General features: G+C 38.0%; 1 protein-coding gene across 2 annotated transcripts in view; it reads left to right on the top strand.

The window, feature by feature from the left end:
- Positions 1-14,712, top strand: part of RAD18 (RAD18, E3 ubiquitin protein ligase) — a 109,632-nt gene that overhangs the window by 18,754 nt on the left and 76,166 nt on the right. For both annotated transcript variants that reach the window (XM_005695644.2, XM_018038448.1), the window contains exons 5-7: positions 1,960-2,297; positions 7,658-7,757; positions 13,403-13,587. In XM_005695644.2, the coding sequence (XP_005695701.2) occupies positions 1,960-2,297; positions 7,658-7,757; positions 13,403-13,587 (623 nt within the window). The remainder of the gene's footprint in view (positions 1-1,959; positions 2,298-7,657; positions 7,758-13,402; positions 13,588-14,712) is intronic.

Below are 14,712 nucleotides of genomic sequence, written 5' to 3' on the forward strand. Positions count from 1 at the left end.
TCTAGTCTGACAAGTTTTGTCTTTCAGTTGGAGTATGTATCATTGTATTTAATTGGTCACAGTAATATTTTTGCATTATTTAATTCCTCTTTTTTTTTTACTGTTTTGAGTTATTTTACTTCCATGTATGTTATAAATTCCCTAAGACATCGCTAGTGTATTTTAAAAGTCAATAAATACTGTTGTGTCTAGCCACATATTTTCTTTTTTTGGAGCTGTTGATTCTTGTGGACACTTTATATGCGTCTGTCTATAATCATTTTCTCTATGCTCAATAACAGTTCTTGCAGTATTTCTTGTCTGCTGATGAAGAATTCTTATAGCTTTTGTTTGCTTGAGAATGTATTTTGCTTTCATTCTGGAAGAATATTTTCAATAGGAATAGGATTCAGTTTGATTTTTTTACCTGTACTTTTAAGATGTCATTCTGTTATCTTCTTTCTTCTATAGTCTTGTTGACAAGTCAGTGATATTTCTTACTGTTATTTCCTTAGAGCCATTGTTCTTAACTGGGAATGATTTTGCTTTCTTTTTACCTCTTTCTCCAGGAAACATTTGGTAATGTCTGGACATGTTTTGGTTGTCCTAGTCTGAGGTTAGGGGTGTTATGCTATTGACATTTCTATAAGGCATGGAAAAGTCTCTATAGCAAAAAATTATTCGACTCAGTGTTGATAATGCCAAGGTTGAGGAACTGTGCCTTAGAGGTAGTATATCTTATTTTTCTCTGGTTGTTTAAAAGATTTTCTCTGTATTTTTTTCAGTAGTTTGGTTATGTTTGCCTAGATTTCATTTTCTTTGTTTATCCTTTTGGGATGGATTTTAATTCCCTCTTAGAGTATACGTTATTTTATTCATTTGCCTATTTTTTCTTTTTTCTGTAACATATTGGTCAGAGTTCTTTTGAAATTCTTCTAATGCTACTCAGATCACTTCTGGATCTGCTTCTAATGATTATTTTGTCTCTTAGTGGCTAATGTCTTCTTTGCATGCCTAGTAATTTTAAAATGTGTGTTGAATATTATGAATGAAATGTTATAGAGGCTGTGAATTGTCTTCCTTTGAAAGATGTTGAATTTTGTTCTGACAGGTTAAATTACTAGCTCTTCACTTATTCCGTCAAGCCCTGGTTTAATTTTTGTTGGATTTGCTCTGTTTCACTTTTGTTTCTATTTCTAGAGGAGGATCCTTCTTCTTAAGGTGTAGCCTTTGTGGGGTTTCAACTGAATGTCTAGAATCTTTACCAGAGTCTCTCGACTTTGGCTGGGTTCAGATTCCAACAGTTTCCCTGTACTGATCTTGAGAATCTTAGCCTCGTGACATCTGCTTCCTGTCAGGTCTTCTGTGACTTCGTCTTATGCTTCTGCAGCCCTGGAGATGATCAATAATTAAGGAACATTTCTCAGCAGATTTTTAGGGTATTTTGTGGCTGCTCCCTGCTCAGCACCCTGTGCCTCCAGTCCTAGCAACTTTTGTCCAGAGCCCTAATCTCTATTCCCTCTGCCCAGAGAGATCCGTGGTCCCTGTTTTGACTTTAATACCCAACTCCCAGAGCATGCTTCCATGGGAAATTCTTGTGGAAATGTTGGATCACCTCAAGTTTCTCTTCTGTCTCAGGGAGAGTAGCCTTGTGTTGATTATAGATCATGCTTATAAATGGTTTTGTATGTTTTGTTGAAATTTTAAAGTTATTTGTGATTGGAGAGTAAGTCTCATACAAGCTATTCTCCATGGCCAGAAACTCAGGTCCCTTTGTTATCTTTTATAGACAGATTAACTGCTTTTAAAGTTAGATTTATTGCTTTGTATTTTATTCTAGAAGAAACACTGGTTGCCATTATGCAGTAAGTTCTGTATTTCACAGAAACAAATGTTAATTGAGAAAACAGCTTATGTCAGTTAAGTTGTGTATATGTAAGCTGACATCTTTATTATCTGTTGTGTTTTCTGTGCTTCAAGGAATCGTCTGTTGCAGTTAGCCTTAGAGTCACCACCCATCTCTGCTGCTTCCTCCTCTTCAAAGAACCTGGCCACCAAAACAGACACTGCTGTAGCCTTCAGACATTCATTAAAACAAGGAAGCAAGTTAATGGAGAATTTCTTGATCAGAGAAAGTGGTGGTTCTACGTCAGAGTTGTTGATAAAAGAGAATGAAAGCAAATTAAGCCCTCAGAAAAAGCCGAGCTCTCCTGCGAAGACCAGAGGGACTCCTTCTGCAGAAAAGTCAGCTCCAGGTTCCTCAGAGGACAGTGTTCCTGAGACACCCTCTACATCAGCCTTGAAACAGGCTACTAAAGGTAGGAAATTATCTTCACATGTTTTATTTTCTTAGTGGAAACCTTCCTATCCCGCATGATATAATGAATAAGCAGGATTTTTGTGGGGAAAGGATGGGAAAGGGCAGACCTCGTAACAGCCTTGCACATGGATGGAGGCAGTGCTTCCAGATACGTTCTCTTTCTCCTCATAGAATAGGAATTCAGGCTGATGGCAGGAAAAAGTAAGCATTTTTAGTTAGTTTATGCTTCACATATGGCTTTGTGTTTTTCAGCTTTTCTCCCCCCACCCCCCCCCGCATCCTTCATGTCAGCTCCAGTTTAATATTGAAGAGCTCTTTTTATCTTATTATATCATCACTTGAATATTTCCAAGCTGTTTTGACTGGAATTTATATAGCCTTGGACAGTTTGACTGCTACCCTGCCTGTGCATCCTTGTTTCTCATCTCTTCCTCTCAAAAATCCTTCTGCTCTAGCCAAGCTGATCTCCCCTTTATTCCTTGAAAATGCTCAGGGATTAAAAACCTATAGCTTGTCACCTGTTTTTATAAACACAGCTCACTGGAACACAGCCATGCCCGTTTGTTTACCTGTTGTCTACAGCTGCTTTCACGCTAATGACTTAGTTTGTTGACTGGGTCAGAGACCATCTGGCCCCCAAAAGCCTGAATCTTTGCTACCTGAGCCCTGACTGAAAATGTCTGCCAACCCCATTCCGCCTTTCCAGACTCTGTAGGTCTAACCATTCTTCAGTTATGTTACATAGTATTGGTCTCTCACATCACTAAAGTGTGGTGGCACTTGTTTTCTGGACAGTTTACTTAGCTTTTTGATGACTAGGTCAACTTGTTTAACCTCTTGTTTCCATATCTTATTGCCAGTGAAGTTCAGAACACCTTTAGGCAGAAACTCTTGTCTTAGACATCTTTGGTATGCCCATACCACACACAGTGCAGGGCTGTTGCTGCTGCTGCCGCTGCTAAGTCACTTCAGTCGTGTCCCACTCTGTGTGACCCCATAGACGGCAGGGCTGTTAGTGGTTACCAAACTCAGGTTGAAATTAATTAGTTAGTACTTGAGTGTTTACATTTCATATAGATACGTGAATTTTTCACTTGTATTTCCTAGCATATTTTATCTTTGGTCAGTTTTTGATCAGTTGACAGTTTTTATTATAGTGTTTTTAAGTGGATAACATTTTTCCCTGAGCAGAACCTGAAATCTTGTAGTGAACCCATAGCATGTAAAGTAGATAAAATTTGCTTTGCTCCATTAAAGTGGAGATGGAGGGCCTCAACTCCCCGATATCCCTGCCTGTTATCCATGGTGGCCTCTAGGCCCTGAGGCACCTCCAAAGGTCCCTGAAGCTCTATCAGTTTCTGCTTTTTAATGCTACACTTATATAGGCATACCTTGAAGAAATTGTAGGTTTGGTTCTGCAATAGGACCGATACCACAATAAAGTGAGTCATTTGAACTTTCTTGTTTGCCGGTGTGTATAAATGTTATGTTTATGCTGTACTGTAGTCTGTTATGTATGCAGTAGCATTATTTCTAAAAAAAGTACACACCTTAATTTAAAAATACTTTATTGCTTAAAAATGCTGACAGTCTTACTCTTCACCAGAGAAGGCAAGAGTAGGAGAAAGACAGTCTCTTCAGCAAGTGGTGTTGGGATAGCTGGACAGCCACATGTAAATCAGTGAAATTAGAACACACACTCACACTGTACACAAGAGTAATTTCAAAATGTTTTGAAGACTTAAATATGAAACACGACACCATAAAACTCCTAGAAGAAAATGTAGGTAAAATGTACTAGTTTTCTTAAGTCAGTCTCCCAAGGCAGAAATAAAAGCAAAGATAAACACATGGGACCTAATCAAATTTATAAGCTTTTGCACAGCAAAGGAAATCATAAAGCAAATAGACAACCTGCAGACTAGGGGAAAATATTTCCAGGTGACACAACCAATAAGAGCTTAATTTCCAACATATACAAACTGCTCATAAAACTCAATAATAAAAAGCAAACAAGTGGATCAATAAATAGGCAGAAGAGCTAAATAGAAATTTCCCTGAAGAAGACATACAGATGGCCAGTAGGCACATGAAAAGATGTTCAAAATGGCTGATTATTCAGTTCAGTTCAGTCACTCAGTCGTGTCTGACTCTTTGGGACCCCATGGACTGCAGCGTGCCAGGCTTCCCTGTCCATCACCAACTCCCGGAGCTTGCTCAAATTCATGTCCAATGAGTCGGTGATGCCATCCAACCATCTCATCCTCTGTCATCCCCTTTTCCTGCCTTCAATCCTTCCCAGCATCAGGGTCTTTTCAAATGAGTCAGTTCTTTGCATCAGGTGGCCAAAGTATTGGAGTTTCAGCTTCAGCATCCATCCTTCCAGTGAATATTCAAGGCTGATTTCCTTTAGGATGGACTGGTTGGATCTCCTTGCAGTCCAAGGGACTTTCATAAGCCTTCTTCAACACCACAGTTCAAAAGCATCAATTCTTTGGCACTCAGCTTTCTTTATAATCCAACTCTCACATCCATACATGACTACTGGAAAAACCATAGGTTTGACTCTACAGACCTTTGTTGACAAAGTAATGTCTCTGCTTTTGAATATGCTACCTAGGTTGGTCATAACTTTTCTTCCAAGGAGTAAGCGTCTTTTAATTTCATGGCTGCAGTTACCATCTGCAGTGATTTTGGAGCCCCCCAAAATAAAGTCAGCCACTGTTCCCACTGTTTCCCCATCTGTTTGCCATGAAGTGGTGGGACCAGATGCCATGATCTTAGTTTTCTTAATGTTGAGCTTTAAGGCAACTTTTTCACTCTTCTCTTTAAGTTTCATCAAGAGGTTCTTTAGCTCTTCTTCGCTTTCTGCTGTAAGTATGGTGTCATCTGCATATCTGAGGTTATTGATATTTCTCCCGGCAATCTTGATTCCAGCTTGTGCTTCATCCAGTCCAGCATTTCTCATGATGTACTCTGGAAAAAAGTTAAATAAGCAGGGTGACAATATACAGCCTTGATGTACTCCTTTCCCAATTTCGAACCAGTCTATTGTTCCATGTCCAGTTCTAACTGTTGCTTCTTGACCTGCATACAGATTTCTCAGGAGGCAGGTCAGGGGGTCTGGTATTCCCATCTCTTTAAGAATTTTCCACAGTTTGTTGTGATCCACACAGTCAAGGCTTTGGCATAGTCAATAAAGCAGAAGTAGAAGTTTTTCTGGTCTGTCTTGCCTTTTTTGATGATCCAATGGATGTTGGCAATTTGACCTCTGGTTTCTCTGCCTTTTCTAAATCCAGCTTGAACATCTGGAAATTGATGGCTCATGTACTGTTGAAGCCTTGCTTGGAGAATTTTGAGCATTACTTTGCTAGTGTGTGAGATGAGTGCAATTGTGGGGTAGTTTGAGCATTCGTTGGCATTGCCTTTCTTTGGGATTGGAATGAAAACTGACCTTTTCCAGTCCTGTGGCCACTGCTGAGTTTTTCAAATTTGCTGGCATATTGAGTGCAGCACTTTAACACCATCATCTTTTAGGACTTAGGGTTGTAGGCTGATTATTAGAGAAATACAAGTCAAAATTAGGATGAGGTACTACCTCACACCGATCAGAATGGCCATCGTTAAAAAGTCTACAAGTAACAAATGCTGGAAAGTGTGTGTGAAAAGGGAACCCTTCTACACTGTTGGTGGGAAGTAAATTGATGCAACTGCTATGGAAAACAGTATGGAGTTTCCGTAAACACAAAATAAAGAGTTGTCATATGATTCAGGAATCCTACTCCTGGACATGTATCTAGGGAAAACTCTTACTCAAGAATGTACATGCACCCCTATGTTCATATCAGCACTGTTGATAATAGCCATGACCATGGAAGACATGGAAGCAACTTAAATGTCCATTGACAGATAAATGGACAAGGAAGGTATAATACATGTATGCAATGGAATATTACATAGCCGTAAAAAAGAATGAAATGTCATTTACAGCAACATAGTTGGACCTAGAGATTATCATACTAAGTAAAGTACATCAGAAAGAGACAAATGCCGTATAATATCATTTATGTGTGAAATCTAAAATACACACAAGTGAACTTATTTCTGAGACTCACAGATGTAGCAAACAAACATGGTTACCAAAAGGTGAAGGGAGTACGGTAGGGATAAATTAGGAGTTTGGGATTAGTAGATACAAACTCGGAGAAGGCAATGGCACTCTACTCCAGTACTCTTGCCTGGAAAATCCCATGGACAGAGGAGTCTGGTAGGTTGCAGTCCATGGGGTTGCTAAGGGTCAGACACGACTGAGCGACTTCCCTTTCACTTTTCACTTTCATGCATTGGAGAAGGAAATGGCAACTCACTCCAGTGTTCTTGCCTGGAGAATCCCAGGGACGGGGGAGCCTGGTGGGCTACCATCTGTGGGGTCACACAGAGTCAGACATGACTGAAGCGACGTAGCAGTAGCAGCAGATACAAACTATTCAATATAAAAAAGATAAACAATGAAGTCCTACTATGTAGCACAGAGAACTATATTCAATATCCTGTAACAAACCATAATGGAAAGTAATATTAAAAGGCATATGTGTGTATGTGTATATATATATATACACACACACACGCAACTGAATCACTGTGCTGTATACCAGAAACTGACAACACTGTAAATCAACTGTTCTTCAATTAAAAAAGAAAATGTTGACCACCATCTGGCAATGCAGGGTTGCCACAAATCTTCAGTTTGTTAAAAATTTTAAAAATGCAGTATCTGCAAAGTGCAATAAAGTGAAATACAATAAAATGAGGTATGCCTTTCATTACAGATGAGGGCTAAATGAACACATTTGTAGTCATTAATAATTTGAACAGTAGTTGGTCCAACCAGTTCATGTTTCTATCAGCTCTATATACCCTTCCCCAACTCTGCTCCTCTGGCAAATATTTTTATCTTACTCAGGTTGTTATGACTGCTTCAGTGCTGTACATGAATGGTTCCTAAGACTTAGTATAAACTCAAGATTAGTTTTATAGCTTGGTCATGCCTTGGTAGAAAAGATTTAACTAAAGCACTTTCTAATAAAAGTAATTCCAGACTTCTTTGAAATCTCTTCTTCTAGGCTAGGATTCTAATTACGTGATTTTCCACAATGTAGCCCTTGTAAGGGCTGTTCCACTTAAGCAGTCTGTTCCCCCCTGCTGCCCTGAGGTGTCTTGTTTTTCTCTTCTGCTTTTCTAAGTGCATGTTAAGGTTGGGTTTCATTTTTTAGTGTTAGTTGTTGAAAGATACCTGGTTGTATTGTTTTTACTCTTTCTACAAATAATAAAATCTTTTTCTCTTTTTGAAAAATACAGTGGATTGTCCTGTTTGTGGGGTTAAAATTCCAGAAAATCATATTAATAAGCACTTGGACAGCTGTTTATCACGTGAAGAGAAGAAAGAAAGCCTCAGAAGGTAAGAAAGTGGAGCATGATTGTTGAGCCACGTTAGTCACTTTAGCTTGTGCTTTTAAAAATATTAGCTGACTGTCCATTCTCTCTCCTTGTTCTTTCCACAACTCCCACCTTGCCAAATATAGTTAACTTTACTATATGCTAATAAATTTGACTTAATAAGAAATTTGATTTAGAATTCAGTTCTTTTTAGGCTTATTTTCTTCTTTTAGAATTTTAGAACTACCATAAAGCCCTTGGCCCGAGAAAGCAAGGCTAGACTCTGAATATAGAACACATCAAATCTTTTTTTGGTTCTTAAGAATCTTAGAAGTTTAAATTAGTAAAATCTAGCTTTTCAAAAATTCTGAATAATTACTGTATACACTTGATATACTGTGTACTGCGGCTGCTGCTGCTAAGTCGCTTCAGTTGTGTCTGACTCTATGTGACCCCATAGACGGCAGCCCACCAGGCTCCCCTGTCCCTGGGATTCTCCAGGCAAGAACACTGAAGTGGGTTGCCATTTCTTTCTCCAATGCGTGAAAGTGAAAAGTGAAAGTGAAGTCGCTCAGCCATGTCCGACTCTTAGCGACCCCATGGACTGCAGCCTACCAGGCTCCTCCGTCCGTGGATTTTTCAGGCAAGAGTACTGGAGTGGGGTGCCATTGTCTTCTCACATGATATTAAATAGTATAGAAGGGTTTTTTTTTTAGAAAATACAGAATCATTTATTCTTTCAACAAATAATTATTAAGCACATAACCATGTACCAGGCTCTGTTAAGCATTGGTGAATGAAAATCAGATACTCTTCCCTTAATACCCATTTTTTCCTGGAAGGATGTAATCAGTAGGCTTGCATTTTGAAGGCAATGATTTTCCCTGGTGATTGCTTATGTGTAAGTTTGCAGTTGTATAGTTTGTCTGTGGGGCAGATTCAAAAGGGAATGTGTGAAATACAGTTTGTGTGTGTGTGTGTGTGTGTGTGTGTGTGCATCTCTATGTGTATGTCCCCTGCCAACTACCCGGGTGAGATAATTTAAGTTGTCAACCCAGTATTTTTACCTAAGCTCACGCTACTTTGCCTCCCCTATATATCAAAATCACGATAGGTTATTAAACTTGATCATTATTGTTACACGTGTAAGTTAATCAATTTTAATCAAAGTTACCTTGCAAGGTGTTATAGAATCTGTGATAATGAAGATAATAAGGCAGCTGAAGCCACAAATTAGATGAGTCTGATGCTGAAGGGAAGACGTGAGATGAGACGGCAGTTTGGGGAAGGAATAAGGAGCAAGATCAGGGAAGATTTTATTTTTTAGAATGGAAATTATATAAGCCTTTAACGTCCTTCTTTATACTATCTCCAGGGAGAGGGCAGATGATACAAGGAGCAAGAGAGCAAAAGTCTAGTAATGAAGTGTATTTGACATGCAGAAAGAGCCTTTCTTCTGAAACAGGATGGAAAGAGGAGGGACTAGGTGATAATTCAGAGATCTGGGGAGGAGAGGGAGGAAATGGGAGAAATTAATGGGATGTGGGAATGAGCAGAATGATTGGTTCTCATGTCTGGTTTGTTTGGAAGAACTTGGAAGAGTATTTTCCGGAAACCATGAGGATAAGGTAGGACTGTTTTGTTGGGTTTTGTGTGTGTGTGTGATTAAAGGTAAAATAGTGTCGCTTAGATTTTATGAGTAAATCGACAGTGAATGCAGGTTCCGAGGGACAAACTCTTGCTGTTAAAATTTACAAAAGCTGACATATAAAGCACAGCAATGCTTTATTGATTTACAGTGAGGGGCACCAATTGACAGTTCTTACTGTAGTGTTTTTAAGCATGATAGTTAACCTTTTTCCTAGAACCTTTTTTTCAAGTGAAAATGCACAGTGAACCGTAACATATAGAACAGATAAAATTGGCCCTGTCCATTAAAGTGGAGATGGAGAATTGTGCTGTCCCCATCCCCCATCTCTCCCTGCATCCCTGTCTGATAGCCACTGTGGTCCTCAGCTCCTTGCGACAGATGTCTGTGAGGTCTTATAAGCACAGTACTTACCCCTAGTGGGTAAGTTTGTTGATGAGAATAGATTTTTAGGCTGCCTGGTTGAGATTTGGGATAAAGAAACTGGATCATTATAAGGATTATTTCCCATAAACAGTGAGAATCTAGTGGTCTAATGAAGACTCTTTCATTCTAATTCATTTGATTAATCTTTTAATTTCTAATTTCTTTAGAAATTTTTTTTCCCTAAAGAGTGAGTTGGGAATATAGAAGCTGGGCATTTTCTCTTTGAAGAGTAAGGAATCAGCACTGATAATTTTGCTTGGACTGCTCTTTTTCTAGATGCATCCATTATATTTCTTCTCACACACTTAGCTCGTTAGTTTATCTAAAGATATACTCAGCCATGTATAATTAAGTTCAGGTTCCAGCTGTGGTTCTGAAGAGCTCTGTGGAATTACTGTAATCCTGCCAGTTACTCTAGCACAACTTAAGAGCACCGTTTTCTGTCTCTCTCTCTTACAGGAAGGTTCACTGTACAAGTTAGTTTGTTGAAGTCTTTGAGAATTCCTATATCAAACATAATTGTTGGATTTTGTTTAATCCAGTAATTCCTAAATTTATTTAACCCTAAAACCTTTTTGTTCTCATAACTCATTTTGCAAAGTTTGCATTTGTGAAGATACACTTAGGGAGACATTGAACCACCTTTCTCCTTAGTGACATCCTGATCTTGGACTCTGGTCATGTAAAAGAGTATACGATACTAAAAAAAATTTCTCCACAGTTATCCCAACAGGCCATTTCTTAATGTGGATGATAGCCCTTAACCCATCCTTGGTAGATTCATATCAGAGGTGATCAAAGAATACTTTTCCTTTTGCTGTCCTCAGATTTTGAGAACCCTTAAATGAACTACTGTTTCACCAAATCATAGAAGAAAGATCAGTGTCATTTTCATGTTTTAGGAAACATTTATCAGACTTCATATTAAATTTTTTTAAACTTTTTAGTTTATATTGGAAGATAGTTGATTAACAGTGTTGTGATAGTTTCTGGTGTATAGCAAAGTGATTCAGTTATACATATACATGTATCTGTTCTTTCTCAAATTCTTTTCCCATTTAGGTTGTTACATAACAACTGAGCAGAGTTCCCTGTGCTACACAGTAGGTCCTTGTTGGTTATCCATTTTAAATATAGCAGTGTGTACATCATATTTTAAAATTCTTGACAGAAATTGTTGATTTCTGCTAGTGCTTTTCAATGTAAATGCCAGTGAACAAATAGTTTTCCATTAGAATTTCACAGTCATAAGCTTAATCATGTATCCTTAATAAAATACATGTTTTAGGTACAGACTTAATGAATTGTCCTTTACAGTATTCTTGTATAAATTCCTTCAAAATGTTTTTTAGGACTTGCTACCTCGTGTGATTTATTTTATTCAGCTATAATACGGTAAAGAATATGCCTGCAGTGCAGGAGACCTAGGTTCGATCTCTGGGTTGGGAACATCTGGAGAAGGGCATGGCACCCAACTCCAGTATTTTTGCCTGCCAGAGGAGCCTGGTGGGCTATAGTCCGTGGGGTCCCAAAGAGTTGGACACGTCTGTGCGACTTATACTGTTACTATAATCAGTGAGTCCAGTAGGCAGGCTGTCATTATAAGAACACTCTTCAGAAAAATGTAATCTCTTGAGGGTTTTAAGGGTTTTCTGCAATTAAACAGTTATTTCTGACTTTTAGTCTTTATTGATGGTGCATAAAAGAACTAATCTTGCCAGGAAATGGTGGTATTGGTTAATGGAGAAATGTTTGATTGTCTTCAGTCTGTATTCAGCTGTTTTCTCTCGTATGGTCATGGACCATTTGTATTAGATTTCCATGTGGAACCTTGTTAATAGAGATTTTAGATCTCCATTTAAGAGCTGAGCTGAGTCAGAATTGGTAGTTGCTGTGGCAAAATGATTGAAAATTGCATTTTTAATAAACTCTCCAGATGGTTCTGAGATGCTTTAAAGTTTGAGCAGCATGGCCTTGTGCCCACTAGGTATATGCAAGTCCTTTGTAAAATCTTGTTTTTGTTTTTTTTTTGGATAAGCATATTATTGTCCAGTTTCTTTTAACTGTTACCTGAAATTTTGATATTTCATTTAAAAATGATTGCAGTTGTAGTGTCTACATTGAATACATATTTATTAAGCACCTAATTGCTGTAGCATTGAGCCAAGTGATGTACTCAGCTAGGTTATAATCAGATCGATTAAAATTCGTCAAGGAGTTCCTGTCTATAACATTTTCTCAAGTCATTAATATTCTTAGGTAGCTTGATTTCTGCATATTCCATTGAAAGAAGTAATGTTTATTAATTGGTTTTTTGGAGGGCATAGAAGAAAGTCATTTGATTGGGCTTTGTTATATTTATAATTATAGCTCAGTGCTTATCATTGTGTTCATCATGAAGATACAATGAAGAGTCAAGTGGCAATTTAAAAATATATATTTACTGATTTTTCATTTGGCTGTGCTGGATCTTAGTTGCAGCATGCAGGATCTAGTTCCCTGACCAGGAATCAAACCTGGGCCCCCAGCATTGGGAGAGCAGAGTCTTAGCCACTGGACTGCCAGGGAAGTCCCCAGGTGGTGATTTTGCTTATACACTTATTCTTTTCTTATTTTTTAATTGAAGGAAAAAATTGCTTTACAGTGTTGCATTGGTTTCTGCCATATAACTCGAATCAGCCATAATTATACATTTATCCCCTCCCTTTTGAGCCTCCTTCCCATGCCCCCATCCCTGCTCTGGGTTGTCACAGAGCATCAGGCTGGGCTCCCTGTATTACATTTGCTAATACGCTTTTTATAATGCCTATGCATTTGTTAATATAACTAATTGAAGTTGAAAAAAAACCACTGCTGTGTTCTTGCCATTAAAGTTGTCTTCTTTTGAGGATGATCCCACAAGAATACTATGCACTCATCAACTCTCTGAATGCTTTTCTTTCATCGGCATAATAAGTTTAGTAAACCTAACTCTCCCAACAGGTCTTTTATTTCATCTAGTGCTTTTGTAAAATGATTGATTGCCTTGGGCCTAAGAGGGCAGTTTTGCCTAAGCATCAGATTTTTTTCTAAGAAAGCTGTGTATGATAATATTCTAAAATCTATAGCTTGACCCTTGATAGTATTTGTACTCTTAATTACCTGAGATAGCTAGCTTTTTATGGAAGATTTTCCCTGGAAACCATGGGCAGATTTTAGGAAAAACATGTTTTAAAGAGGTGAAGAGTTGAATGATTTCATATAAGTGTGATGCTACATTCTCATAGCATTTAGTCCATAGTCTTCTGCATGAGTCCCAGGTCTGCATCTTGAGGCCTGATCTCTCTCTGAGACCTGACTCTCCAAGTATTGGCTGCCACCTAGACCCTTCTGTCTGAGTGTCCCACCACCACCTCAGATGCATCACTGTCAGGCAAATACTGTCAATTTGATTCACAAATTTGATGCTTCTTCTCTTTTCCATTTTTATTCTAATGTTTCTACAGTTCTCCCAGTCACCTTGCTATTGAGCAGGTGGTAAATGACTGTTTTACGTAAAAAGCATTTGATAATTCACAGTGACCCTCAGTGATCCCTTTTTTCCTCCTTTTCAGTTCTGTTCACAAAAGGAAGCCGCTGCCTAAAATTGTATATAACTTGCTCTCAGATCGAGATTTAAAGAAAAAGCTAAAACAGCTTGGATTATCTGTTCAAGGAAATAAACAGCAGCTCATTAAAAGACACCAAGAATTTGTACACATGTACAATGCTCAGTGTGATGCTTTGCATCCTAAATCAGGTAAAGTAATAAAATAATGAATTTTATTTACCCTCTGGATAAAGCAGTTTTGTATGACTCAGAGGTTATAAACCACAGAGAAAATTTTAACACATTTTTGATAATAGCCAAGATGTTCAAATACACTCCTTTGGAATATATCTAGAGTGTCCTGTGATAAGCCAACCTTTCTCTCAGCTCGTCTCTCTGTCCACCTTCTCTTTTCAGAGGCGACCACTGCTACCAGCTTCTCATGTGTATGAGGGTTTCTTGAGAGAGCATGGCTGTAAGATAGTCCTAGTTTTGCAGCTTTATGACTGGGTGACTGTGGGCAAGTTACTTATATCTGACCTTGGTTTTCTCTCCCATTAAGTAAGGGTTGTAATACTACCTAGGTCATAGTGTTTTTGTGCAGACTAAATAATGAAATGCATATAAAGTCCTAGCATTGTACTTTAGCAGGTAGTTAGCATAGGATAGATATTACCATTAGATTATTAAGATTGTTATACCCAGAAATAAATGTGATTATTATTATTTCATCAAAATTTTGTTTTACAGATACACTACTTAATAGTTTGTTCTTTCCACTTCACCTCACACAAATTTTGGAGTTCTTTCAGTTATTAACATATGGATAGAATTGCCTGATTAAAAAAAATTAAGGTGTAATATACAAACAGAAAATTACACAAGTTATCACAAAGTTTAGGGAAGGTGCCTTTGTAACAACTCCTCAGAGCCCTGCCAGAATCCTAGAAGGCCAGCCTACCCCTCCCAATAGTTGCTACCTTTATCCTCACAGATGACCATCTTCCTGACTTCTAAAACCATTTATTCATTTTGCCTATATTTTATCTTAAATATGGAATAATAAGTAGCTTATACATTCTTTTGAGTCTGGCTTAATTTTCTATGACATTATGTTTATAAGATTTGTCCATGTTTTTGTGTACAGTTGTGATTTTTTTAAAAATTTTTGTTGCTATAGCGTATTCCATTATATGAATATGACATATTACACAAATATCCATGGTTGACAGATGCTTGGGTTTTTCCACTCTTTGGCTCTTGAAGAATAATGCTGTTATGAGTAATCTTTCACAGGTCTCTTGATAGTCATAGGCACACAGAGTTAGGCATTAC

This window comes from Capra hircus, chromosome 22 (assembly GCF_001704415.2).
Source record: "Capra hircus breed San Clemente chromosome 22, ASM170441v1, whole genome shotgun sequence".
Lineage (NCBI taxonomy): Eukaryota > Metazoa > Chordata > Mammalia > Artiodactyla > Bovidae > Capra > Capra hircus.